Source organism: Budorcas taxicolor, chromosome X (genome assembly GCF_023091745.1).
Source record: "Budorcas taxicolor isolate Tak-1 chromosome X, Takin1.1, whole genome shotgun sequence".
In the NCBI taxonomy this organism is placed as follows: domain Eukaryota; kingdom Metazoa; phylum Chordata; class Mammalia; order Artiodactyla; family Bovidae; genus Budorcas; species Budorcas taxicolor.
This window is the reverse complement of record NC_068935.1, coordinates 120983710-120999343: the sequence shown is the minus strand read 5'-3', so window position 1 is coordinate 120999343 and position 15634 is coordinate 120983710. Positions and strand designations below refer to the sequence as shown.

Genomic DNA, 15634 nt, shown 5'->3' with positions numbered 1-15634 from the left:
GCAGGTTCAATCCCCGAGTCAGAAAGATCCCCTGGGAAAGGGCATGGCAACCCACTCCAGTATTCTTGCCTGTAGAATCCCACAGACCGAGGAACCTGGTGGTTCACAGTCCATGGAGTCACAAAGTCAGACACGACTGAAGCAACTTAGCACACATGCAAGCACATAGGTCATCTAGGGCTTCCCAGGTGGCGCAGTGGTCAAGAATCCACCTGTAATGCAGGAGACCCAGGTTTGATCCCTGGGTTGGAAAGATCCCCTGAAGAAGGAAATGGCTACCCACTCCAGTATTCTTGCCTGGAGGATTCCATGGACCGAGGAACCTGGCAGGCTACAGTCCGTGGAGATCTCAAAAGAGACACAACTGAGCAATTAACACTTTCACTTTTTTCATACACCACATATATGAACAACATACATATATATATATATATATATTTATGAATAACATCTGTAATTCCCTGCTTCTCCCTCAAATCTCTGATCTGTTGGCTATTCCCCAGTTGAGCCTAGCCAGTGTTCTGACCTCTGAAGTGCTCATGGTGGCCTGCCCTCTCAGCAATTTCTTAGTCCCCAGAAGCTCATGCAAGGAATCATTCCTCATTCCCATCATTTCTTCCATATCCAAGGATACATCTAATCCAACATAGTAAAACTTGGCATCTGTCAGTAGACTTCCAGGTTCTATATTAACCACTTTTATTAATGATATTTTTGTACCTTACCCTCCCCATGTGATGTTATGGAATGCATTCTTGTACTTTGTTACCTATGAATTATGTCACTAAAATATCTCTGAATACAGGTATCAACGTGAATGTAAAAACATATACTGCACACAAATAGCTCCATAAAGGTCTCCATGCCAGTCGTGGTGGGGGTGTATAAATACTAATATGTTTGTATGTATACATACATATGCATATGTATACATATGCATACACATATGCATATATACATATGCATACACATATTCATATATACATATGCATGCACATATGCATATATATATGCATACACACTTCTATAAAATCATTAAATTTTTTACTTAGCCTTTAAAAGGAAATAAAAATTTTATCATAGTATAGTAAAATACTATGTATTTAGTCCAAGATAGCAAAGCAACCTTCTTTTTTTAACATATCTCTGGAAAATTTAATTTGGACCATATTTTCTTTTGCTGAAAACATCAAATATTTCCATACATTTTGGGTTCTACAACTTACAAACGGGCAGTGGGTTTCCTGCAGTTATATACTGTACCCAACTTTCTATAGAAAGATCAGATATTTTCTAACTTGCTTTTGAATATTGTCTTTAAAAGTGCTGCAAAGCAACTTTTAAGAGTTCCACTGTTAACATAATTTGTGCATAATATTGCACACTTAGGTAAATTCCTTAAAAAACTCTTTTAAAGATTCACCATACTGAGGCTTAAGCCTATAATTTTTTAAATTAACAAGTTAAAAAGCCAAGTCAAATATCCAAATTCACCTAAATCATGCATCCATTCACATGGAAATTATTTATGACCTGCATACGCACAAGGTACTTTGCTACATAATATGAATAAAAAGATATGGCACAATTCCTTCCCTCAAGAAGCCGTTTCCCAAATAAGCATGTAAAAAATCAATCAGTGAATAAATCAGTGAAAAAGCAGAATAAATGCTAAAAATGCTGACACTTGTGTTGGCTCCAAGGCCAACATGAACAACAACAAGGGAAGATAGGGATGAGAGAAGGCATCACAGAGGAGGGGAAGTGTAAGCCCGTTTCCTCTTCCTCCACTGAAAGCGGAATCCACTGCCAGTATACTGTCCTTATTCTAAAAGGCAGTACATGTGACCCAACCTCGGGAGACTAAGCAGTGGCGGGTCTCATGATCACCCTCTCTCATGACTGGCTAGAATTACGGGTCGAGTGTGTGGACAAGGATAAACGAAGGTAAGACCTGAATCTTCAGACTTGGGTTTAACTTCAAGCTCTGGCCATTTGTACAGCTCAGCCAGGACATCAGAAAAAGGATTCGCACGTTCTCTATCAAAGGGAGTTACGTTGCACTGTAACCCAAAGGCCACGAGATGGCGCCCAGCACACCAAAAGCCCCCCTGTCCCGAGGTTTCCGCCCAAGCTCCCCACCCCACCCCCTTTCGGGATAAACTATTCAGAGCAACAACTAACCCAAACGATTTTCGGTTTTCGGAAGGCTTTTGTCTTTTACTTGGCCGGCAGCACAGCATGTGGGATCGTTTCCTAACAGGGATCAAAGCACCCCCTACACTGAAAGTGTGAAGTCTGAACCACTGGACCACCAGGGAAGTCCTCGATTTTTGTTTTTTAACCAGTCTAAGGAAAAAAAAGAGTATCCCTGTGGCTCAGACAGTAAAGAATCCGCCTCCAATGCAGGAGACAGAGGTTTGATCCCTGGGTCAGGAAGATCCCCTGGAGAACGGAATGGCACCCTACTCCAGTACTCTTGCGTGGAAAATCCCATGGATGGAGGAGCCTGGTGGGCTGCAGTCCATGGGGTCACTAAGAGTCAGACATGACTGAGCGACTTCACTTTCACTTTTCTCTTTCATGCATTGGAGAAGGAAATGGCAACCCACTCCAGTGTTCTTGCCTGGAGAATCCCCGGGACGGGGGAGCCTGGTGGGCTGCCATCTATGGGGTCTCACACAGTCGGACACGACTGAAGCGACTTAGCACCAGCAGCAGCAGCCAGTATTCGTGCCTGGAGAATTCCTTGGACAGAGGAGCCTAGCGGGCTACAGTCCATGGGATCGCGAACAGTTGGACATGACTAAGTGACTAGCACACACAAGAAAAAAAACCTTAAAATTCAGACCAATTGCAAACTAAGTACAACTCAAGGAAGCATCTTAATCTGTACTGAGTATCCCTCCCATCAATGACCATGACCCAGTTAGGTACATTTTACACCGTGACCTAGCACAACCATGTGTGTGTGTGCACCATGCACATATATAGCAAGTTTCATATGAACTGTTACTATGTGTGACGCAGCCTTTTACTTTTGTAATGTTGGCTACAACCCACTAAATTACATGACCTATTAATGGGTCACTTTTTTAACAAATGCATATATATATAATATAGATCAAACCAGTCAATCCTAAAGGAAATCAGTCCTGGATATTCATTGGAAGGGCTGATGCTGAAGCTGAAACTCCAATACTTGGGCCACCTGATGCAAAGAATTGACTCATTGGAAAAGACCCTGATGCTGGGAAAGACTGAAAGCAGGAGAAGGGGACGACAGAAGATAAGATGGTTGGATGGCATCACCGACTTGATGGATATGAGTTTGAGCAAGTTCTAGAAGTTGGTGATGGACAGGGAAGCCTGGTGTGCTGCAGTCCATGGGGTCGCCAAGAGTTGGACACAACTGAGTGACTGAACTGAACTGAAATATGTGTGTATATACAAATAAAATCAGGATACAATAAAGGCCTGGCATAGCAATACTTTGTCTTATGTAATTTTCCTTCCATTATGGTTTTGTTCATTTGTTTTAGTCATACTATTCCCTCTATTAAAGGTACATAATTTCCGTGACACAGAAATAAAAATATCCTATCCTTTCTTTCATTTACTATAATCCTTTCTCTGAGGTATTACTTTATCAATGCCTCTGGCTTACTGAATGGTTTTGAGAAGGTCTTGGTTTATTCTGAAGCTCCATTTTTTTTAGCTTACACATCTTAAATGGAACTTGATTTTTTACATTATGTGCAGTACAGGCATTAACCAAGTGGAGAAAAATAGGCCTAAATCAGGAAACTGTGGATGAGAAAACTGCCTCTCCTTTTATGGAGAAGGAAACAGAACCCAAAAAGATGAATCACCCCCCAACCTATCCTCTGAACAGACTGGTTGCAGACACAGGCAAGAATGCATAGGTATGGACACTTGGGCCAGAATCCCTCCTCCCACATCACACTGCCTGCCTGAAACCCCCCACTGGACCGAAGGACACCAAATCCACCTCAGATTGACCCCTTAGACCAAAATAATCCCATGATACAACAGTTTTATCTAGAAACAGTGACTCTTCAAGGGTCCTTAAATCCATTTTTGAACTTGCCAAATCCCTATTTTTAATCTCTCTTTACTATTCCCTGGAGAAGGAAATGGCAACCCACTCCAGTATTCTTGCCTGGAGAATCCCATGGATTGAGGAGCCTGCTAGGCTACAGTCCATGGGGTCGCAAAGAGTTGGACACGACTAAGCAACTTCACTTCACTTCATTTAAAATAGTTCATTATTTGTTGCCAAGGGAGGGAGAGAAAACATTCACAAGTCACTTTGGAGAGTCAATCACAACTGTACCAAAAGTTTGTCTCTAAGAGCAAGTTAAATGCCCGGGGGCTCGGTTATAAAGAATCCACCTGCCAATGCAGAGGACATGGGTCTGATCGCTGATCCAAGATCTCTCATGCCACAAAGCAACTAATTCCGTGCACCACAACTACTCAGCCTGTACTCTAGAGAACAGGAACCACAACTACTGAAGCCCACACATCCTAGAGCCCATTCTCCTCAGCAAGAGAAGCCCGTGCACTCCAACTAGAGAGTAGCCACGGCTCGCTGCAACTAGAGAAAAGCCTGCTCAGCAATGAAGACCCAGCACAGCCAAAACTAAATACTTCTTGTAAATGTCCCAAATAAGCCAACCATCCTCATCTCTTATGGTTGCTGCTGCTGCTGCTGCTAAGTCACTTCAGTCGTGTCCGACTCTGTGCGACCCCATAGACAGGCAGCCCACCAGGCTACCCCATCCCTGGGAACAGTGGAGTGGGTTGCCATTTCCTTCTCCAATGCATGAAAGTGAAAAGTGAAAGGGAAGTCGCTCAGTCATGTCCGACTCTTCGCGATCCCATGGACTGCAACCTACCAGGCTCCTCCGCCCTTGGGATTTTCCAGGCAAGAGTACTTATGGTTGAGGTCCAATTATATTCCAATGCATATTTACATATATATAAATCACAAGTTAACTATCACACTAGCTGAGAAATGTTATGTGGTAAAGCTTCTAGACATAGTGTGGGTCTACAGCAACTACTCCTACCTCTATACAGTTACAAGATAAGCTGTGGCAAGTTAGTTTCCTATGTCTCGCTTTCCTCATCTGAAAAAGTGGGTAATAATGGTGTTGACCTCAAAAGCTGATTGTAAGGATTAAGTGAGAAAATACATTTTGATGCCATTAGCACAGTGCTACGGAGAATGCAATGGCAACCCACTCCAGTACTCTTGCCTGGAAAATCCCATGGACGGAGGAGCCTGGTAGGCTGCAGTCCATGGGGTCGCGAAGAGTCGGACACGACTGAAGTGACTTAGCAGCAGTAGCAGCAGCAACACAGTGCTAAGAATCCAGTAAGTGTTAGCCGTATATAAAAATTTTATGATGATTACATCTTGTGACTGATATTTTGCCACACTGCACATTAGTATTAATATGTTAATACAAGTTGCCATGGGATTCTATATAACCAAATAAAGAATCCATGCATGCATGCTTAGTCGTGTCTGACTCTTTGTGACCCCATGGACAGTAGCCCACCAGGCTCCTCTGTCCATGGGATTTCCCAGGCAAGAATACTGGAGTGGGTTGTTAGTTCCTCCTCCAGGGCATGTTCCTGCCCCAGGGATCAAACCCATGTCTCCAGCTTAGCAGGCAGCTTCTTCACCACTCAGCTACTGCTGCTGATGCTGCTGCTAAGTCACTTCAGTCGTGTCCGACTCTGTGTGACCCCATAAGACAGCAGCCCACCAGGCTCCCCCATCCTTGGGATTCTCCAGGCAAGAACACTGGAGTGGGTTGCCATTTCCTTCTCCAATGCATGAAAGTGAAAAGTGAAAGTGAAGTTGCTTAAGTCATGTCCAACTCTTCTCGACCCCATGGACTGCAGCCTACCAGGCTCCTCCGTCCATGTGATTTTCCACGCAAGAGTACTGGAGTGGGGTGCCATTGCCTTCTCCACTCAGCCACTGCAGAGGCCCGTAAACAACTGGCAACTATTTCCAAATGTTTTCCCATTAAAGCATACATCATTGAATTTGAGCCTGAGGCTCTTGTACAGAAATTGAATAACAAACTTGTATTCTCTGTATCAGAATGGACGCAAATATCTTACAAACTAACCTTCACCAGCTTCCTAATGTATTTCCCTCTGCCTTCCTCTTCACATCTATAAACGGGGCATAATGCTAGAAGATTGTGTGTATGCATGCTTAGTCTCTCAGTAATGTCTGACTCTGTGACCCCATGGACAGTAGTCCGCCAGGCTCCTCTGTCCATGGGAATTCTTCAGGCAAGAATACTGGAGTGGGTGGTCATGCCCTCCTCCACAGGATCTTCCCAACCCAGGGATCGAACCCAGGTTTCCCACATTGCAGATGGATTCTTCACGGTCTGAGCCACCAGGGAAGTCCAAAAATACTGGAATGGGTAGCCTATCCCTTCTCCGAAAGATCATCCCAACCCAGGAATCGAACCAGGGTTCTTTACCAGCTGAGCTACTCAGAATTTTAAGTTAAATGCACTGTTATGTGTTAATGTTTTATAAAATATCAGCAGTGACAGCAAGAAATTACACTCCTGCTCAGCTGGTAAAGAATCTGCCTGCAATGAGGGAGACCTAGGTTCAACCCCTGGGTTGGGAAGATCCCCTGGAGAAGGGAAAGCCTACCCACTCCAGTATTCTGGCCTAGAGAATTCCATGGACTGTTTAGTCCATGGGGTCACAAAGAGTCAGACATGACTGACTTTCACTTTCAAGATAAAAAACTTATAACCAAGACTGGGAATTCCCTGTGGGTCCAATGGTTAGGACTCCCTGTTTTCATTGCCGAGGGCATGGATTCAATCCCTGGTTAGGGAACTAAGATCCTGCTAGTCATGTGGCGAGGCCAAAAATCAAAATAGACTAAATAAGTAAACATTAAAAAAAAGCAATACTGCCAACACTGGAAAGTGATAAAGTCAGTCAGATCTAAAATGCTGCTCTAAATTTGTTTTTAAGATACATGTGTCTGTATGGCTGAGTCCCTTTGCTGTTCACCTGAAAGTACCAAAACACTGTTAATTGGCTATATCCCAATACAAAATGTTTTTGGTGTTAAAAAAAAACACAAAAATTATAAAAATAAATAAATTTGTTAAGAAACATAATACTAATACTTGATTCTCCATAGCAAAATAGGGCATATTTTCCCCCTTGGACAATATACATACGCCTTTTCAGGTTAAAAAATACAGAGTATAATCATGGCTTTGTAAAAACTATTAAAACACCTAATATGTTCCATTTAGTCATAGGTATTAACAATGACAACAAAGTCTTCAATCAAATAAGTTTCACAAAGGCTGATTTAAAAAGTTAAAGAGCTGTTCTAAATGGCCCTATTTTTCAAAGTCTTATATAAGTTAATACGCATTATAAACTACCAGAGGAGGGGTATCTGATGCAGTGCCTCCCAATGTTTCTTGTAAATAAAATATTTATAGGAAATTTTATAAAATCTCATAAATTGTACTAAACTGTCTATAATATAAACACATAAAATGTTTATCAAAGAGCATCTCACCAGAGTTCAAGGACTTCACCCAGAAAAGAGAGTTGGATGCTTGGAATTACTCAGCCTCATTCCACCCAGCCCTAGACACCACTGCTTTTTGAAACCATTTTTTTTCTTACCAGCGACCTCTCAATTATTCAACTGGTAGCTTCTTTCCAGTGCTCACTTTTGGAATTTCCATAACACCATGATCACTCTTCACAGAAATAACTTTGAGAGGCAGGATGATGACACAGTTAGGAGCTAGCAATCTGGTTGGTTGCTCATGGAGCCCATAAGACACCATATAAGAAATTCAACTAGTCTGTTCAGAGAGGCCTGACTGGCCCCCACCCATTCCAACAGCCCCAGCTGATGGGCCAGCTGTTCTAGCCTCAGATGAGCTCCTGATTGAACACAGCTGCCTGAGTGATGCCAGCCAACACCACAAAGAGCAAAAGAACCTCCCAGATGAGCCCAGCCATGCCACAAAATCAAATGTGTCTTTTGAAAGATGACAAGTCTTTTTCTCTGCCCAAACTCAGAAACGAAAAATAAAATGGTGAATTTCCTGGGTGGAGGGCAACCTTCAGTTCTTCAGGAATCAAGTTACTGACTCTATTCCCAGAGAGGAGAAAGAGCAGAAGATACAGAGAATGCAGGTAGCAAAGGGAACACATAGCCACATAGAACAGTCTGGTTACCACGAGAAATGGAGCCACAGCCTCATGTGGACAGACACAACCCAGTGCAGAGCACACTAATGTGAAGTGAACTCTTAAGAAAACTAAAAATAAAGACATCATCCTTGACGACTTCCCAGTGAAGAACTACCTGAGCAAAAAGTAAGAACATGGTAATAATGCCTGATGTAAAATGGGGCACATGGACTAGTCAATATAAAACTATGCCCCACCCATTTTAGGAAGTTCTGCGCTAGACCAGCAGCAGGGCTGGTCCTGGCTGAAAGTCCGCCATTCCTTACAGAAGAGGGACAAAACACTGAACACCAAGAACCTATGGTGTATCCTTCAGAGTTTGCTTCATCACATCTTCTTAAAGTCCTGTATTAAAAATAAAAATCTCTAGCTCTTATATTAAAAATGTTATTGGTAGACAACATAATTTGACTTAAAATCTGATATCCAAAATTACTCGTTATTTAACTGAAAAAAAAAACGATACTTAAAAGTTCAATCTCAGTAGAATTCAAAGAAAGCAATTAACAAATGTCATTTTTCACCTATAGAAATGGAAAGATGTTTTTAAAACTAAAGGATAGGGACTTCCCTGGTGGTCTAGTGGTTGAAACTTCACCTTCCAAAACAGGGGTGCATGTTTGATCCCTAGTTGGGGAGCTAAGATTCCCACATGCCGAGTAGCCAAAAAAACAAAACATAAAAAACAACAGAAGCAATATTGTAACAAATTGAATAAAGACTTTAAAAATGGTCCCCATCAAAAAAAATCTTTAAAAAAAATAAAAGTAAAGGTTAAAATTCAGCCAAATTCAGGAAAATTGCTAATAAGTTAAATGAATGTGTACAACTGCTCGAGAATTACTTGAAATACATATTAAAAGTCTTGTGCATGCTATTTTGACATACAGATCACTTATCAACAATTTTCCAAAGAAAACAACTTAAGAATTAAATGTTTTAGCTTTAGGATATTAACTGCAACATTTCTCACAACAGGAAGAAAACTTCTTGCAAAAGCTTCCATGTACAGCAATAAGCGGTTAAATGCATAATGTACAATCTATATATCAGCATGCAGTGGGTCTCTCAACTGAACTCTGCTTATTAACACATTCAGACAACTTCGCAGGGCTGTCCCTTCTTCCCACCAGGCAGCTCAGGGACCCCACCAGGTTATAGGCAGATCTGCAAAATGCAGGACTGAAGGGCCAGGTGAAACTCAGGATGGTAGTATTGATAATACAGCTCAGGGGGCCGGGGGCAGGGGAAGGAAGGCAGATGCAAGCAAGCTTACAATGTGGCACACACTGGGTGCCATGAGTCCAACTGCCCACCTCCAGAGCAGTTGTTTGTTCCCATGACTATTTATGCCAGAAGTACTCATTCATGTAACTGTGGTTTCAATAAACATTAATAGAATTTTTAAAAAAAAGTACTACAGCTGATTCAGAGGCAGAGAGCCAAGTTTGTGACAGCCATTCTGGAACCCACACTTTTTATTTCCTGGGAACATCTTTTCAGAGGTGACTTTTTCCCCCTCTGTGCAGCATGGTTTTCTCTCTTCTGTACTTGATCAACTTCACATCAAAGAAGAAACTGGGTCTTGGCCGCAGACTCATGGGAATACATCCCTTTGGGTTCCGAGGTGGCTCTGTGATACTGGGCATAACCTCCCTTGCTACATTCCCAGAAAGCAGTACCCTGCCCGACACTACCTGGTTATGAATCCCAGCAGCACCATCGACCAGCTGAAGGAGCCTGAGTAGGTTATTAACCTCTCTGTGCTTCAGATTTCTGAGCGCCCAAACCCAATGAGCAGGTTACACAGCCTACCTCAGTGTCAGTGAAAGCAGCAAATGGGCTGATACACATCACGCACTTCACAGAATGCCTATCTACCACAGAGCAAGCTCCAGAAGCACAAGCAGCTGCTATTACCATTACTGTTCATATTTTGTCATCAGATAGAAGATTCCTAACCCCTAGCAGAGTGTACTGAAGAGCTGTCAGGTGAGTGGAAGAAGGAACATTTGGTCCTGCATCTCCTGACCTAGACCATCTGTGAACTCCTCCTCTTGGTATGGTTTCCGATCTAAAGTGTCCCACAGATTCTTACAAATGCTGTGTCTTTTGTTGAATCCCTTCACTTCAACTTTTCATCTGTCCTCTGCTAACAACAAAAGCTGGGAAATAGAAAGAGGTAAAATTACAAAGGAATCACATAGGGTACATAGGATTTAAACAACATACAGGAACTGCACTTCAGGTCAGGTTTAACAAATGCCCTCCAAATGCCTGGGCAGGAAACCATGCAGACTGATAGTTGCAATATGTGTAAAAAAAAGAGTGTGTCCAGCCACATAAAAAGGCATTCTGCCCTCATTTCCTGGACAGACAGGAGGCAACATGGCAGCTTCACAATTTAAATTCTTAAAAGTATTTATTATTCAATAATTCTTTCTCCCTCTGCCCCACCCAGCCATTTCTCATTCCTCTTTTCTGACCATCCTAAAAGCCGAATATATCCTTCATCTCCATGAAAGATGAGAATAAACACTAAAACCGATACACTCGCTTAGGCCTTCATCCGGCACTGTGTCACTGAGGGGTGCTGGTCTTCAACAAGTGCAGTCTTCCTAGGGCTCGACCACGTAGTGCCTTTTCAGGGTCACTGGTGCACTCATAGATTTGAAATGCCGCTGCCCATCTAAATACAACATGGACTCTGGAACACAAGAGAGACAGAGCCCTGGAGAAACCTAAGAAAATTATTGTACAAACACAAGACCACCTGGGAACCCTGGGATAGCAATGGGAATGCAAACTTGACACCAGGCATGCAATGCTGGGCCAGAGAACGGGCCACATACCCCAGGGAGTGGGCCTCAACTCCAGCCCTGGCAGGACCAGTCCTAACCACCAGTGGCTGCTTGCACTGGCACCGGCCCTTCAGACAATGGCCAGGCAGGCAGAACAGCAATGGCCACCCGAGGACCATGAGGCACCCTGACATTCAGGGCTGCAGAATCTCAAAAGCACAATCCCTTAAAGACATGCACTCGGGCAGATGGGCATCAGAGTACTTCTTACAACAACCTAAAAGGAGAAAACTATCTTTGAAAGTTACCCTTGTTAGGGACAAGCAGTCATCGTCACTTACCTCCATATGTTCTAGGGAAAACCAAGGGCACTTCCTTTTCTGACATGAACGTGAAATGAAAGACATTGGTGGTCATATGCTCTTTATCCTGAAGAGAGGCCACCTCACTGTGAACTCTGACTTGAATGTAATTCCCCTGAGTAAAGCAGACCTAAGTGATTAGGGACATGATAGTTAGTTGCATCAGGAAGGGGGAAGAAAGCAGTCATAAGACAAATGGTGGCTTTAGAATACAAAAGCCTCTCTTTTATGCCCAAATAATAAAAGATTATATTTCCCTGTCTCATCACATACCTACCTGTGCAGAAAGAAACAGCAATGATCCCACCTCAACAGGTTTCTGAAACATGATATCATCCACGGCAACTATAAACGGTCGGGAACCACTATCGGGGAAACATAATACATGGGGTCAACTGCAAAATTCAACTGATCTCTAGTTTTTCCCTAATAATTCTCTAAAGCAAACTTTAAAAGATCAAAGAATAAACCTAGAGGAGGAGGAAATAATCACACCAGTAAGGAATGGTAAGAGATGACACTGTGATCAGAGCAATGCCAAAATCATCTTTTCCCTGCTGCATGTCATCACCCCTTTTTCTCAGCGGGTCTTTAATGTACTAACTGACAGCATCAGAGCAAGAAACTTCTAAAATGAAGATCGGGGGAAGGAGAGTTTGGGACAAACTGGAAGAGTAGCACTGACATATATATACTGCTGCTGCTAAGTCACTTCAGTCGTGTCTGACTCTGTGCGACCCCATGGACTGCAGCCACCAGGCTCCCCCGTCCCTGGGATTCTCCAGGCAAGAACACTGGAGTGAGTTGCCATTTCCTTCTCCAATATATATACTACCACATGTAAAGTAATAGCTAGTAAGAAACTGCTTATAACACAAGGAGCTCAGCTTTCTGCTCTTGATGACCTAGAGGGAGAGAAGGGGAGTGGAGTGGGAGGCTTAAGAGGGAGGGAATATATGTATACTTATAGCTAATTGATGTCATTGTACAGCAGAAACCAATGCAACATTGTAAAGCAATTACATTCCAATAAAAAATTTTAAATAAAAAACAAACCCATCTGAAACCAGTGTAGCATTTATTTAAAAACACCATATATTACCAAACCCATTTAGACTGGTCCAAAATGTTTCCCTGAGTGTGGTAGTATAAACAGCTTCTCAGGAGTTAAGACTACCTTAAATCTAACTCACCCAAAGTTACAAGCAGTAGCCCATCCAAGTTCATATGCTTTCCTCATAAGGAAACCACCAAAGATTCGGTTGAAAATGTTCCGCTCCTATAGGACATAAGATAAATATTAATAAATACAAGCTTGTGACTATCCAAATCTACAGAATAAGGAATTAACAATACCACAGAACAGAGGACAGTCTTGAAAAGCAGGCCAAATCTGAGATGAGTGTCATGAGTCCTAGTTATCCTGTTCAGAAGATTCTTCACTAAGTTCCAATACCTGAGGGTGGCAAATATCCAAGCTCTTGAGTTTTGAATTCTCCATCCACACTGCATTAGCAGGCAAAACCCGACTTCGAAAACTTATAGTCCTGTGCAAATGGAGGTGGAGGAAACCCTGTCAATGCCATGGCTCTGCTGCGGAAAAGTAAAATATTTCCAACCACCACCCAATATGTTCGAGCAAGTGTAGCTCTGGAGAAGGCCTACTTTCCCAACCCAAAATCTCACCATCCTAACTTACTTTGGATCCAGCGTGTTAAGAAACATCTCATGTATGGTTGTCCTCTCCTCGGCAGTGGGGGCCATTTTCAGTAATGACGTGGAGCTGAAGGCGACCCTTCTCCCCTTGTTCACTGCAACAGGGGACAATAAGAGCTATGATCAGAAGGGTCACACTACAGCACAAGGTTCCTGTCCAGGGCTGCCTAGGACCCTAAGAACACAGTATTTCCAGATTTTGAAAAGCCCACTGGAAATTGTATATTTATCCCAGAGAAGGCTCCTGAGGCTACATAAAACTTCCAGTGATTTTTTTGCTTTCAGATGGAAATCATATCAACTCAGTGTGAGATCACTTATAATCACCTTGACCTACAGCCCCAACCAGCAGTTATTTCATTAAGAGACAACTCGCATTTCATCAAAAGTGAAAAAACAAATTACTTAATATTGTATGATCGATAAAATTGTTCAAAGAATGGACTCTTTGGACACTTGACTGGTATGAGGAGTCCATACATACTCTTAATTTCCTCTACAACAGAGTTAATATGTTTTTTAAATTCTATCTTATTATGAACAAATTAACATACATTCTCCCTGTTGAAAGAGCTCTTCTTCCTCTGGGCTTTCAAGAATGAGTGGATTTACAAAGGCCGGACTAAAGAGAAAAAAGAAAAAAATTTTAAGACATGCCATTACCAAAAAAAAAAAAAAAAAACTGACGATTTTCATTTTAGGTAATGCTACTGACAGCTTCACATAAGAGCTCTGGAACAATCAGGGGAGCGTTCTAGACAGACTGATCTGCACACTAGAAAGTTCACATTGTAAAAAAGGATATGGCCACTTGTCAAAATGTTTCACCTGACTCTAATTATAAGGAAATAGCCAAAAACAGGTTGTAAAAATTCTGTAAGACAACTGGCCTGGACTCTCCAAAAATGTTAATGTCTTTTCAAGGCAATCAACATATTCAATTCAATCCCTATCAAATTACCATGGCATTTTTCACAGGATCAGAACAAAATATTTTAAACTTGTATGCAAACACAAAATACTCTGACTAACCATAGCAATTCTGAGAAAGAAAAACAGAGCTGGAGGAATCAGGCTTCTCAACTTCAGACCATACTACAAAGCTACAGTAATCAAAATCATATGGTACAGGCACAAAAACAGACATATAGATCAATGGATCAGTATACAAAGCCCAGAAATAAACCCATGCACTTATGGTTAATTAATCTACCACAAAGGAGGCAAGAATATATCATCCATGGAGAAAAGACAGTCTCTTCAATAAGTGGTGCTGGGAAAACTGGACAGCTACATGTAAAAAAGTGAAATTAAAACATTCTCTAATACCATACATAAAAATAAACTCAAAATGGATTAAAGACCTAAATGTAAGGTGAAGTACTACAGAATTCCTAGAGGAAAATATAGGCAAGATACTCTTTGACATAAATAGAAGCAATATCTTTTTGGATCTGTCTCCTAGAGTAATGGAAATAAAAACAAAAAAAAATAAAAGACACAAATGGGACCTAAGCACCCTTAAGGCAGAAAGTGAAGAGGGACTGAATAGCATCTTGATGAAAGTGAAAGAGGAGAGTGAAAAAGTTGGCTTAAAGCTCAACATTCAGAAAACTAAGATCATGGCATCTGGTCCCATCACCTCATGGCAAATAGATGGGGAAACAGTGGAAACAGTGGCAGACTTTATTTTTTTGGGCTCCAAAATCACTGCAGATGGTGACTGCAGCCACAAAATTAAAAAATGCTTACTCCTTGGGAAAGTTATGACCAACCTAGACAGCATATTAAAAAGCAGGGACATTACTTTGTCAACAAAGGTCCATCTAGTCAAGGCTATGGTTTTTCCAGTAGTCATGTATGGATGTGAGAGCTGGACTATAAGGAAAGCTGAGTGCCGAAGAATGGATGCTTTTGAACTGTGGTGTTGGAGAAGACTCCTGAGAGTCCCTTGGACTGCAAGGAGCTCCAACCAGTCCATCCTAAAGGAGATCAGTCCTGGGTGTTCATTGGAAGGACTAATGCTGAAGCTGAAACGCCAATATTTTGGCCACCTGATGTGAAGAGCTGACTCATTTGAAAAGACCCTGACGTTGGAAAAAATTGAAGGCAGGAGAAGGGGATGACAGAGGATGAGATGGTTAGATGGCATCACCAACTCAATGGACGTGCATCTGGGTAAACCCCAGGAGTTGGTGATGGACAGGGAGGCCTGGCGTGCTGCAGTTCATGGGGCTGCAAGGAGTCAGACACAACTGAGCAACTGAACTGAACTGAACTGAATCAAATTTAAAAGCTTTCGCACAGCAAAGGAAACCATAAACAAAATGAAAAGACAACCTACATTCTGGGAGAAGATATTTGCAAATGATACAACTGACAAAGGATTAATCTCCAAATATACAAACAGTTCATACAGCTCAATATCAAAACAAACAATACAACAAA

General features: G+C 42.0%; 1 protein-coding gene across 2 annotated transcripts in view; it reads right to left on the bottom strand.

The window, feature by feature from the left end:
- Positions 1-10570: 10570 nt before the first annotated feature.
- ACOT9 (acyl-CoA thioesterase 9) overlaps positions 10571-15634 on the bottom strand; it is a 30422-nt gene continuing 25358 nt past the window's right edge. For both annotated transcript variants that reach the window (XM_052663310.1, XM_052663311.1), the window contains 7 exons: positions 13741-13808; positions 13170-13281; positions 12927-13017; positions 12664-12749; positions 11748-11835; positions 11450-11600; positions 10571-11014 (listed from right to left, as the gene is read on the bottom strand). In XM_052663310.1, coding sequence (XP_052519270.1) covers positions 10926-11014; positions 11450-11600; positions 11748-11835; positions 12664-12749; positions 12927-13017; positions 13170-13281; positions 13741-13808 — 685 coding nt within the window. In that variant the 3' untranslated portion in view covers positions 10571-10925. The remainder of the gene's footprint in view (positions 11015-11449; positions 11601-11747; positions 11836-12663; positions 12750-12926; positions 13018-13169; positions 13282-13740; positions 13809-15634) is intronic.